The 13,835-nt window shown below is 50.0% G+C and overlaps 1 protein-coding gene across 2 annotated transcripts in view; it reads right to left on the bottom strand.

Moving 5' to 3' along the window:
- UGP2 (UDP-glucose pyrophosphorylase 2) overlaps positions 1-9,771 on the bottom strand; it is an 80,293-nt gene extending 70,522 nt beyond the window's left edge. Inside the window, exon 1 of one of the 2 annotated variants that reach the window (XM_069768699.1) lies at positions 9,609-9,771. Coding sequence is in view for 1 of the 2 variants with exons in the window: in XM_069768698.1 (XP_069624799.1) it covers positions 5,237-5,255 (19 nt within the window). In the remaining variant the exon portion in view is untranslated. Of the gene's footprint in view, positions 1-5,236; positions 5,906-9,608 lie in introns of those variants that run through there. The other variant, XM_069768698.1, reaches the window with a different exon arrangement.
- Positions 9,772-13,835: the final 4,064 nt, after the last annotated feature.

The raw sequence follows: 13,835 nt of genomic DNA, 5'->3' as shown, positions 1-13,835 counted from the left end.
ATGCCGAGTTATTGCAAGAAGACAAAAGTTTGCAGAGCGGTGGTCAAGTGCATCCCATCACCATCACTCCATCCAGTGGTCCATGGAACTGGTGGGAACACCCAAGCACTCCTGGGCTGTGCCCATCAGCCCCATAGACATAACGGAGCACCAGGGAACATTGTTACCCGCCCTCTATGCCAAGCCACGGTGGTGAGGAGGGATAAAGGACGCAAAACCCCAGTCCTCATGATCGGTGGGGTCCCAGATTGGGAGACCTTTATCACCTAACCTGTGGATAAATGAAAAATGGTGACTTTAGGAAAACTCCTTAAAACTGTAAGTTGGGTTCATATAAGCCCTTTGTAGCCATAAGACATAGCCCATGTAACACCTGTCAGATGAGTGCAATAGACATCCCGTATCTGGACCCCAATGCTCGGGCCGGCCGCAGGTCTCATGACCCAAACTATCAGCATCATAGGCCATTAGTTTGGGGCAGGGCACAAGTGACCCGCGTTAACATTGGGGTGTATATACGGGACGGGCGATACGTTTTTTCAGAAAGTGGTCTTACACAGGGGTATTTTTTTCCTGAAAATATAGTCTTATCAGGGAGTGGAGGGGCTTAGTAACCCATGAGGGCAAAGGATAATATACAGCCGTACAAGCGTCCTGTGCTGCCCGCAAACAAGTGTTGTGTATCCAGTAGGCTCAGCAGTTTTGAAAGAAGGTTTTTCCTGGGCCAAAAGCCAAAAGACATTGATCTGAACCTTGATTATTCTCACTAAACTTTACAGGAAGGATAAAACTCATACCAGAGAATTATTAATCCCTTCCTGCTGATCAGACAGGTCCTGTGGTGTTAAGACTAGAGCACCTCAATCCACAGCAGCCAGGGACCGCAAGAGAAGGCCAAAAACTAGGTTTATTTGTAGTCCATAACCAAGGAGACAAGCCTGCATAGATGCTGTGCACATAAAGGGGGATATCATTACTCAAGACTGTAAGTCCAGTCATACGAACCAGGAATATAACGCACATTGAAATAGAAACCAGCGGAAAATGTGTTCTTCCGTTGTCGTCTATGAAGTTCTCCTGTGGTTGACCACTAAGACTGTGGTTCTGGTTCACTGATTCATCTAGCAGGTTTCTAAAGTCTGTAATCCCATCATGGAGCTAAAGAGGGGTTTTGTCACAAGGTTAATAGGATGTTAATGTGATATGGCTTAAAGTACGAAATGTTTGATCTCGAGGGCCCAAAAGTCAGATACAAGACCACACTCCGCTCATCCACGTGTTCTCTACAGTGAGAGAGAAGTAGGCCGCTGCCAGTCACAGGACAAAAGTAATACATTTTTGGAACACCAACGGTCCAATCCTTATCTCCTCCATCAATAGACCCCATACACAGATATTCTGCCAACTGTAATCTAATGAGTATGGAGGCATGTAGTGTTTTACGCCTAGATCTCCGGATGTCACGAGCGTCAGCTCCAATTCTCCTGCCCAAATCACAACGAGTGATTGCAGTTCCCTGCACAGTGCCTGCGAAGAATCAGTCCGTGAACTCGCTTTGACAGGCGACTTTGCAATGCTTTCACCCATCTTTTTCTGCACAGCTTCAGCTCATTTATGACGAAAAACCACATCAAAGTTGATCTGAACTTTGATGTGGTCTTAGAACTGCAGATTGGATGTCAGGAAAAATTAACAGATATTAGAGGCAGACTAGTTCTCTGTTGACTTATTCTGGGGTCCACGGTGTGCAGGGAGACAACCTGAGAAAGCCAAATGGTACATAAGCTTTAATAAAGCCCAGTTGCAAAAATTTATTGTTTGGGTGGCCAGTATATGGCTTTTTTTTGGGGGGGGGGGGTTAGATCAGTTCCAAGCTTAATAGAGCTGATTAATCTCTCTATGATGACCCCTATCCATACACTTCTTAGAGTATATGGATGCCAGAGAGGAGGTTGAGGGGCTCCTGCTCAGCCAGTAAGAAACAGTAGCTCTCTGGCTGATGGACCCATACGGCCAGTCATCACGCCGACGTCCATTTTTTCCATGGCCTCGACATTATTTTGGTCAGGGGTTTTAAAAATAAGTGGCTTATTGGTATGGACAACTGACAAAGCCACAGATGACAATAAAGTAATTCGTTTCATTTCATCCCGGAAAATCCCACTGATGGCGAGAGAATTGATTGTCTTGCACATTTTAGACTGGTTCATTTTTTTCCCCCAGAGTCTTGCTTTTGAAAAACTGATAAATAATCCTGATATTCTGGGTTACTAAGAGGCTTATGTTGGGCAACGAAACACTAGCAGATTTCTACATCTAAATTGCAGTATTAACAATGTTATTGCCTAATGGAGAAGGCTACAGAGTACAGAAAAAAAAAACACCACAACACATAACCATCCCCCAGGGACCATGTATGAGATTAGATAGACCCCCTTGTGTCAATACATCACAATGCAGAGACATGCCACAAGCACCAATGTCAGCGAGGATCTGGGCAGAGTGATTGGCCACTGAAGGCTGTCCTTACACATCAGTCACTGTTCACATTTGTGTTGGAGACTTCATTTTGAGCTTCAGTCACAGATCCCAGAAAAAACACAATGAGCTGATAGCACAGAGTGTAAGTAAAATGAAGGCGGCCACAACAGAATCCCCAACAACTCCGATATACCCGATGGGGTCCGGCAGCTCTGCTGGTGTCTACCAAGCCAAGAATCTGGCACTTATGTCATTTTCTGATGCTATGAAGGCAAATTTCTGTGGGTCCAATCAAGTGTGCACAAGAGGTCTACTGGCTTTTGGGAATAATAAGGGGTCAGGCATATTGAATTTCAGCATGCGTGATCTATTTGTTCATCATACAGATGTCATAGAACCTTTGGCTCAGACGTGCACAGGTATGGGGGAAGGTCAGGAGGACTCGCCGGCAGCCATGAGGCTGGTCTACGTCGTCGTATGTACACAAGAACCTACATAGCAAGGATTTTAAAGATGCCATACCTAGTGTGCCAACATAGCGGCACCAAAATGAAGAGGCGCGTCAGCGTTCACTGATTCATCCTCAATTAGTGCAGAAGCATATTCAGTACGAGTGCTGGTGGCGCTTCTACTCTGGAAATCAGTGGGGGTCTCCTCTCAGGGGTCTCCTCTCATGGTATATTATAAAAATGAATGGAGAATGCTTTCAGGAACCACAGAAGTTCCCGAAGTTATCCAAGCCCCAGGAACCTAAGAGGCGACCATCGTACTGGACAACAGGGGAGATTGCTGTAAGTAGAAATATGGATAAAGCGCAATATGTCTCAGTGACATGGAGTTACTACAGGGACGATCTGCACATAGATACACGTCCGGCTCACCTGACTTCATAGCTTCTGGCATGTAATCATATTAATCTACCAACGAGGATACATACATAATATATATATACCTTACCTCATAAGTACGACATTAAACCATTTTCATAGGAATCTATTGGAATCACAAGGTTATAATATCCAGGTACAGACGACCATGGCAGACAGTGGGCATCCAGGGGACGCACGGGGCGGCGGGCAGGCAGAGCGGGTGTGCAGACAGTGGGCATCCAGGGGACGCACGGGGCGGCAAGCAGGCAGAGTGGGCAGCGGGTGTGCAGACAGTGGGCATCCAGGGGATACACGGGGCGGCGGGCAGGCAGAGTGGGCAGCGGGTGTGCAGACAGTGGGCATCCAGGGGATGCACGGGGTGGCGGGCAGGCAGAGTGGGCAGCGGGTGTGCAGACAGTGGGCATCCAGGGGATACACGGGGCGGCGGGCAGGCAGAGTGGGTAGCGGGTGTGCAGACAGTGGGCATCCAGGGGATACACGGGGTGGCGGGCAGGCAGAGTGGGCAGCGGGTGTGCAGACAGTAGGCATCCAGGGGATACACGGGGTGGCGGGCAGGCAGAGTGGGCAGCGAGTGTGCAGACAGTGGGCATCCAGGGGACACACGGGGCGGCGGGCAGGCAGAGTGGGCAGCGGGTGTGCAGACAGTGGGCATCCAGGGGATACACACACGGGGGGACGTGCAGGCAGAGCGGGCAGGCAGACAGTGGGCATCCAGGGGACACACGGGGCGGCGGGCAGACAGAGTGGGCAGCGGGTGTGCAGACAGTGGGCATCCAGGGGATACACACACGGGGGGACGTGCAGGCAGAGCGGGCAGGCAGACAGTGGGCATCCAGGGGACACACGGGGCGGCGGGCAGGAAGAGTGGGCAGCGGGTGTGCAGACAGTGGGCATCCAGGGGATACACACACGGGGGGATGTGCAGGCAGAGCGGGCAGGCAGACAGTGGGCATCCAGGGGACACACGGGGCGGCGGGCAGGAAGAGTGGGCAGCGGGTGTGCAGGCAGTGGGCATCCAGGGGATACACACACGGGGGGATGTGCAGGCAGAGCGGGCAGGCAGACAGTGGGCATCCAGGGGACACACGGGGCGGCGGGCAGGAAGAGTGGGCAGCGGGTGTGCAGACAGTGGGCATCCAGGGGATACACACACGGGGGGACGTGCAGGCAGAGCGGGCAGGCAGACAGTGGGCATCCAGGGGACACACGGGGCAGCGGGCAGGAAGAGTGGGCAGCGGGTGTGCAGGCAGTGGGCATCCAGGGGATACACACACGGAGGGACGTGCAGGCAGAGCGGGCAGGCAGACAGTGGTCATTCAGGGGACACACGGGGCGGTGGGCAGGCAGAGCGGTCAGCGGGCAGGCAGTCAGTGGGCATCCAGGGGACGCATGGGGTGGCGGGCAGGCAGAGTGGGCAGCGGGCAGGCAGACAGTGGTCATCCAGGGGATGCACGGGGCGGCGGGCAGGCAGACAGTGGTCATCCAGGGGACACACGGGGCGGTGGGCAGGCAGGCAGACATGCATGGATCCCACAGTTGCAGCAATGCAGCAGTCACCAGCACTCCAGCCCTGACCTCCACATCCTCAGGACTAGCTCCTGCCATATCACAGGCCGGGGATCAGAGCCCCAGACCACGTCCACAGCTCCGCACTATGACGGGTTAATGGCTCCAACCAAATCCATTATTAACCCATGCACGGAGCCCAGCAAACAAGCCGCTGCCACATCTCGCTGCCTTCTCCTCTCCCAGTGACCCCAGCACATAATCCGGCGCCCATACACAGGTTACCTGGCAGATTCCGTTAACCCCTCAGCTACCACAGGGTAGCACTTACCTAGAAGGTGACTACAGAGTGCACTTACCACTAGCCAGAGAAGACATGGTGGCAAAGATCTTGGGCAATGTGCGGTCACTGATGGGGCTAACGTAGACTGGCGACACTCGAGTCAATTAGGAAGTGGCATCAATCAGCAGGCATTAATATCGGCTTCCAAGGAGGAGGCGACGCAAACAAATTCCTGTAGAGTGGGGGGATGTCGTCCTCCCCCACAGATGGGGTGCGGGCAGGGAAAGTTCACTGGCACTAGTGCCCTCCGTGTGTGAGGCGCCGCTCCGGTGGTGGTGAGGCACTGTGCGGCTGAGCACTCGACATGCACATTTCATCAATGGGAGTGGGAGTGCCTGACATGTGACAGCCCAGAGGACCATAGACATACAGTGACGTCCTGCCCCTCCTCCTCCTCCTCGGAGTAATGTACGCTCGGTGCTGTGCAGCCACAGAGGACACGCACGTCCCGCACACCACTGTGGGACACACCAGCCTCCATTACATCTGGTCAGTACACAGGGAGGCCCGTACATCCCAGTGTACAGAGGGGGCTCTACCCCGCCTGCCACCCACCGCCAACCAGCCAACCACAGGCGCACACATGCCAGAGGAGGCCACCGAGGCTTCCTGCACAGCCACAGTGCCGAGCACACAGCCACCATGGATCGCACAGCCACCAAGCGTCCTTCACACGACCTCCAGTGCTGCAGGAGAAGCTGGGAGACCACCAGAACAGTCAACACCACAGATCCTGAGCAGACTGCAGCTTTCCTGGACTCCTGAATGGCAAATCTGCCAACAGTGGGAAAGCTGGGTGACCACCCATGAGATCGGCACTGAATGAACACCAGCCAACTTCTCAATAATCAGGTAGGACACAGCCCAAGGTCCTGTCCTCGTCCCCATAGAGAGGGTCACATTACTCAGCCACCTTCACTACTCAGATTAAGGCAAAGTCTCAAGAAAAGAGAGAAGAGAATTCTAGAAAAAAAAAAAAACATCCCCTGCGATTAGGTAAAAAGTCCACTTTTTCTTATGGAAAAAATCAATGAAAATTTGGAAGCACCACTGCAATAAAACGTCATACTATGGAAGCGGACAATACAGCCCCCATCTCTGGTTGGACACGCTGGATCACTGTTGGCAAAGACCCCTGAAATATAATGAGCTGATAAGTTTGGACACATCATAACGAAGAGAGCAATCACTGGAGAAGGACATCATGGTCAGGAGAATAGAAGGAACAAGGCGAAGAGGAAGACCAGCCACCCGATGGCTTTATACAATCAAGATAACGGCGGAGAAGACCCTGGTGGACCTAACTAGGCTCACACAAGATCGATCGTCCTACAGATCATTCATCCATCAATTCGCCCTGGGCCGAGATCGAGCCGAAGGCGGTAAATAGGAAATACTACCCTTATTGGGTATACGTCCTTAGCCAAGAGCACTGTTCAGATGGAGCCGTTCTCTAAACTGGAGCAACAGAAGCAAAGACGCTTCATAAAGGATATTAGTACTTACAAAGCATGGAAGCGCACAATGCTGCGCCCGGCTGCTTCACTCAATGGTAACCCCAATTCTTGTACGGTTGAAAAGGGCAGCAGTCTAGACCCAACAATTTTCAAGCCCCCCTATATAGATGGAAGTCGGACAAACCCGCCAATTTTGGTGGGACCAGACCATCATCTGATGTGCATGGGACCTCCTGACTTCTAAATGTACAAAAGAAAAAATATGTAACCTAGGGAGAATAATAAGTTGTGTAACATGTAATCCCTTAAAACGTAAATTTATTAATATATATTAAAAATACCATTTCCCAGTGAGACAAAGAAATACAAAATCAAAATATGCACCTATCCTATCAGATATCCCTACACTTCACTACTCTCCCTACCTACCAGTGGAGGTTGGCGCCAAATCGATCTATTAGGGTGCCAACCTCCACTGGTAGGTAGGGAGAGTAGTGAAGTGTAGGGATATCTGATAGGATAGGTGCATATTTTGATTTTGTATTTCTTTGTCTCACTGGGAAATGGTATTTTTAATATATATTAATAAATTTACGTTTTAAGGGATTACATGTTACACGACCTCCTGACTTCTCCAGTTGGACAATCCATGCCAGATTCTTTCGTTTTCAGGGGAGATAAGCTGCCGGCAGGGATGTGTGGCAGCCGCCATCTCCGCTCTCTGTTGAAAAATATGAGCAACTCCGATGTATGGACGAGTCAGGAGGGCCAACGTCGACAGACCGGCCATCTCATAGGCAGATATAGGTTGGCCATAGACAAACAAACCTATAGGGACTGCGCAACAACTTATAGGAACGAGTCATGTGAAAGAATACTATTAGCCTGCAGATACGGGGTTAATCCACAGGTTAACAGTGTTCCCAACCTGCCTGGTGCTTGTGAATTAACCTTCTCTGAGACTCGCAGATCAGACACAGGGATACGTGTGTAAAGGTCAATGAAACTATGGGTGTGTCCATTAAAAAAAACTGGACAGAACAGGGTTTTGTCACACTGAATTGCAGCCCTAGTCTTTGGGTACGTGCCCACAATCAGGAGTTGCTCCGGGTCTGACGCTGTGTACTTATGCAGTGTCAAATCCGCAGCGGCCAGATGTGACAGCATAGTGGATGGGATTTCTAGAAATGTCCACTAAGTATACACAGACGCCCGCGGAGACGGACATGCGACGCGTCTCTCCAGACCCCAGCGAGTGAATTTCCCTTGTGGAGATGCTGGAAAGAGACATTTCACCCATAGAGTGTACTGGACGCCGTGTATCCGGTTCAGTGATCACATCTGCCGTCCGTGATGGTCATAGACCCATAGACTTGTATTGGCACTTTTAATCTGTGATGCAGCACAAAAACAAAAAAAACACTTGTGACTAGAAGTGCGAATTTTAATGGGTACAAATAGATTTTTAATAAAAAAAAAAACACAGAGTGAACACATCCATGCAACACGGACGTCAGAATGAGGCCTCAAAGCGATCACCCACCCAATGTGTCTGTGGGGTCCCTGCTCTCCAACAGATGTTGGAGGAAAGGAGGATGGGGCTGCTGGATCATCAACATGCCCCATCACTTGTCCTCACTGCAGATAAGAGGCCAGCACTGCCTTATTGCCTACTTCACATGGATGCTCAGTGGAGGAGAGTGTGCGTGTATATGGGAGAAGGGACAGCCGCACAAGTTCGGGCAGCGATCTAAGCCTACGTTCACATTTGCGTTGTGCGCCGCTGCGTCGGCGACGCAACGCAAACAAAAACGCAACAAAACGCACGCAAAAACACTGCGTTTTGCAACGCATGCGTCGTTTTTTGCCGAAATTTGAACGCAAGAAAAATACAACTTGTTGCATTTTCTTGGCCCGACGCTTGCGGCAAAAAAAACGCATGCGTCGCACAACGCATCACAAAAAGACGCATGCATCCCCCATGTTAAATATAGGGGCGCGTGACGCATGCGTCGCCCGACGCAAACATGCATAACGCTAATGTGAACGTAGCCTAATATCTACGGCGACATGACACCACGGTCGGTGATTGGGGGACGTGACGCCCTCCCTTCGGAGCAGGGGTGGAGGATTTTAACACGGCTGAGGCATCAAAGTGCGGGTTTATTTTAGGAAAGTCACAGATCTGTCAGCGCGATGCCCGGCTCTTGGCAGATGCAGCGTCATGCCCTGACCTTCATCATGATGACATGCGAGACGTGGGGGCTGAATACTGCGACCATTGCTTAAAGGGCAATTATCCAAAAAGTATAAATATACCCTTAAATATTAGTCACTGGGTCGCCCTGCTGTGTATCCAGTCATCGAGTGTTCCCTGTGCCCCGTAATGTAGTAAAACACCAACATTGCTATCAGTCGCCTCCGGACATGTGGGGGGTCACCTCAGTCTCGCGCCCCCGATAAACAGACCGCGTGCCATTCAGTGTTGTGGACAAGCAGGACTGCGACACCTGGATGCGAGCTGTAATGGCGGCCACGTCTGTCACACAGCTTTCCCAGGAACAGATGGGATTTCAAAGCATCAGAAAAACAGCGCCACTCCGGCCCACAGGCTGACTCTGGTATTGCAGCTTGACTCCAACGCTGTGAATGGAGCAGAACTGCAATACCAGAGAACAGCCACAGAGGGGGCAGCACTCTCCAACAATCCCTAGTGGATGATCTCCCAGTGAAGGCTTTTACTGTGTATGTCGAGTTATGTACCAGTGCAAAAAGTACTACAAGTCCCAGAATCACGGTGCAATAATGCAAACACATAGGGACGTGCAAGCCTTGTGCAGACACTTCTGGCAGGAGGAGGTCTGTCCTGCAGGCAACCAGCAGCTCTATGCTACACATGCAGGTGGGGGAGGCTGAGCCGCTGATACGCACCTGATACCTGCAGCTATGGGGGCCGGCCGCCCTGCAACTGACTGCAGCACTTCCGACACCCGCTGACATCACTCGGCGCCCCCTCCCCCGCAGCTTTATCACTCTTCACCAGTGTGTCTCCATTACACCGGACATCTTCTTGGAGTCACCACCCAAACAAGCTACAACAAAATGGCGCAGGCGTGTACGTGCCGGACAAGCTGTACGCTAGGATTGGATGAAATTGTGTCAGGTGACCCAAGCAAAATAGGCGGTGCTTATGTGTTATTACCGCTGTCTCTTGTAACCAATGAAACTTTAATCCACGACACACCCCTAAGCGTTAGCCAATAGTAATGTTTTATGCAAAGTAGCCTCTTTGTCCTCTGCGTAGGAGCTAGTGACAGGCGGTGCACACACGGTGATTGGTCGCTGGAGGTCGGTGACCGATCGGAGTCGTTGACAGCCGTGGTCAGATTGTGTGATGATTCTCAGTGCTGCCTTGCGACAGATTATAAACTACAGATAGCTTTCAGCAGGATGTTGGTCGTTAATAGTGAGTTGTATTTACTGGGAACGATCAGCTCTAGCAATGGTGAAGGAGGAAGTGTATTGGGAAATGGCTGATCCGCTGCAGATCAGTGGGCGAGGGTCTGATTTCTGGCATCTCTACAGACCATCTGATTGCAAGGGGTTCGGTGCTGAAAGCTGGGCCAGAAGGTCCTAAAACAAAAACGCCTCTTAGGCTATGTGCACACGTTCAGGTTTTTTCACTCTAAAAACGCTATAAAAACTCATTAAAAACACATACATTATGCATTCTATCATTTAGAATGCATTCTGCATGTTTTGTGCACATGGATGCGTTTTTTTCCGTGAAAAAAACGCATCGCGGTAAAAAAATGAGCATGTTCATTATTTTTGCGGATTTTCTGCGTTTTTCCTGCAATTCTATGCATTTGGGAAAAACGCGTCAAAAACGCATGCGGATTTCTGGCAGAAATGTCCGGTTTTTGTCAGGAAAAATTCTGCAAGAAATCCTGACGTGTGCACATACCCTAACCCCTTAATTACGCATCCAATTTCCATTTTTGCGATTAAAGTTTTTCCTCTTCTTTCAAGAGCCATACCTTTTTTATTATTATTATTATTTTTTCCGACAGCATAGTGGTCTGAAGGCTTGTTTTATGCGAGACGAGGTGGAGATTATTTTATCATATAACGTACTGAAAACAGAAAAATGGGAAAAGATTCCAACTGGAGTGAAGTAGTGAATAAAGAAGCGCAAATCCACCATATTTTCTTTTTAAATGATGTCTTAGACAGGTTACTGGATGCAGCACGCGGACGAGGACAAGGCGGAAGTAACCAACGGAACTGATTTCCTAACACGGGTGTAAGAAGGGTGGTGTGACAGGAAATAGATGGGATGAGGGAAGAGTCGTTACCGTACACAATATACCCTGTACAATGCGTTATCAAACACTACAGCTCTTGCATCAAGTTCTCTCCATTATCTGGAAAAGTAATGAAGGCATTAATCACAGTAGCAAGGGTGTCGCTACAATGATCCCCTTTATATTACAGGCCCTAGCGGGGTCTCCTGTTCTTCTCGCTAAGCCGCAAGTCCTTCTGACAAAGTCAAGCAGTGCTCTCTGGGTCTCTCTCACATTGGCCGGCACCCATCCCATGTGATGTACGACCCCAGCTGTACCCTGTGCCGTACACCGCACCTCGTGTTCCTCCTGCTGACGTCCACCTGCGGATTGGGGTCCTCTCTAGGTCTTCGGTGCTTGACCTGCGACGGTTGTCTATTGGACCAGGTCGAGCAAGGTCTAAGTGTTGGATCTTGCCCTGCGTTGTTTGGTTTGCGGACCTTGAATGGCATGGGTCTAGGCCTCAGGTCTTGACCGGCATGTTCTGATCCGTGGACTGTGACTGGTACAGGTCTGAGCCTCAGGTCTTGACTGGCGTGGCCTGGGCCTCAGGTCTTGAGCAGCGTGGTCTGACCCACAGATCTTGACTGGTATGGGTCTGGGCCTCAGGTCTTCACCGGTGTGAACTGGTCCACGGATCTTGACTGGGGTGGGTCTGGGCCTTAGGTCTTGACCGGCGTGTTCTGGTCCGTGGACTGTGACTGGTACGGGTCTGATCCATGGATCTTGACTGGCGTGCATCTGGACCTCATGTCTTGACTGGCGTGAACTGGTCCACGGATCTTGACTGATGTCATCTGGATCCCGCTCGCATGCGTACAACAATCCGCTGGTTCGGACTTGGCCTTAGAGCCCCTCTTAGCATGCGTCCTGCTGGTCTCACTGGTTGGCGCCAAATCTCTTCCTGCCTTGTCACTCTGGTCTCTTATACTGAGGAACTGCATCATGAAGGGCACCTGACCCGGTGCTCAGTCTAGTCTCGCCCTCCTCGAAACTCTTCCCCTTCTTGTTGGTTCTGCAGGGTTCTGGTGGGCAGTAGGTAGCAGTATCCGGACACAAATGCCGCATGGCGATGGGGAATCTCATCTTCTACAGCATACCCTCTTACAACGTCATTGTAATGAGCCGCAACATGATTCTTCAGATCAGTATGATTACAATACCAAACTTGTATGATTTTCTGTTGGCTTAAAGAGGACTTGTCACTTGCGCCCCTCAACAAAAAAATTAAACACCTTGAAAAAATCCCTGAGCTCCCCTGATTCCCCTCTCCTCAGTTTTGCGCTGCATCAATATATTGCAGATATATTCACATTTGTTGCCTTTAAAGCGCAGTATGTGAAATCTCTTCTTACAGTCAAACTGGGCATTTCTTCAGAATCTTCCCTGTGGATGAGCACCTTAACCTTCCCACGACTCACAGCTTAGCAGCCTCTGAGACTGCAAGATCAGCTGTCAAGGTGTGATTGACAGCATCTGGGAGGGGTGAAATTGCATGTCCCCATAGAAGACCCTGAAAAAAAAACGCCCAGTTGCACTACAAGCAGAGATTTCACATACTGCACTCCAAAAGCAATAAATGTGAATATTTCTGCAATGGATCGACGCAGCAGAAAACAGAGCAAAGATCCAGTATCGGGAGTTTTGGAACTTTTAAAGTGGTCTTTAACTCTATTGTTTTGAGCACTGTGCATGTATAGCGCAATTCGAAGGCGGGTTTATGGAGTGGGCTCACAGGATGATCCCGTCCCATACACTGCAGGAGATGGCCAGGGCCCACCTCTAAGGCCTCTTTCACACTTCCGTCTGCTAGCGGGCGTCGTAATGCGTTGTTGTGACGTATCGACGGACGTTGTGAAAATAGTGAAAAACGTGTGTAACACATCCAGTGTTTTGACGGATGCGTTACACACGTTGTTGGAGAAATTTCCGGGGAAGAGAGAGAGACTTTTCCCCAGGTTGGAATATGCTTCCAGGCATGCTCAGAAGTAAAACTGCATCCGTCCCTGGATTCCTGCGTTTCACTGTGCGCAGGATCCAGTGCCTATAAGCTCCCATTCTGTGCAACGACGTATGCCGCAGGAGGCGTTGGGGAACGTTTTTCCACTGCAGACAAAAAACGTTTCATGGAACGTTTTTTGGAAAAGACGGGCCATCAAATTCCGCAGGATCCAGTGCACGATGGACAAAACGTGTGGCCATCCGTCGCGATAAGTCGCTAATACAAGTCTATGAGAAAATCCTGCACATTTTTTTGCAGGATCCTCTTTTCTCAAAAAAAACGACGTATCTCGATGGGACTACAAAGACGGACGTATGAAAGAGGCCTAAGGCTATGTGCACACAGATTGGCCGCTGCGGATTCGCAGCAGTTTTCCATGAGTTTACAGTACCATGTAAACATATGGAACCCAAATCCGCAGTGCCCATGGTGCGGAAAATACAGCGCGGAAATGCTGCTTTGTATTATCCACAGCATGTCAATTCTTTGTGCGGATTCCGCAGCAGTTTACACCTGCTCCACAATAGGAATCCGCAGGTGTAAAACCGCAGGTGGAACCCGCACAAAACCCGCAGTAATTCCACGGTTAATCCGCACACTGTTCCGCAATGTGGCCTCGCTGTATATAGCACAAGCGATCAGATGATTGCAGGCTCAAGTCCCCTAAGAGGACTAACAAATACAGTAAAAAATATGTTCTAAAAAATATGAGAAAAAAAAGTTAAAATCACCCACCTGTCCCCTCATTAAAAATAAAGTTTAAAAAAATACACATATGTGATATCGCCACGTTCAGAAAATTTTGATCTT

This window comes from Ranitomeya imitator, chromosome 5, assembly GCF_032444005.1.
Source record: "Ranitomeya imitator isolate aRanImi1 chromosome 5, aRanImi1.pri, whole genome shotgun sequence".
NCBI classification, from domain to species: domain Eukaryota; kingdom Metazoa; phylum Chordata; class Amphibia; order Anura; family Dendrobatidae; genus Ranitomeya; species Ranitomeya imitator.
The sequence above is the reverse complement of the archived record's forward strand: the minus strand, read 5'-3'. Positions and strand labels throughout refer to the sequence as shown.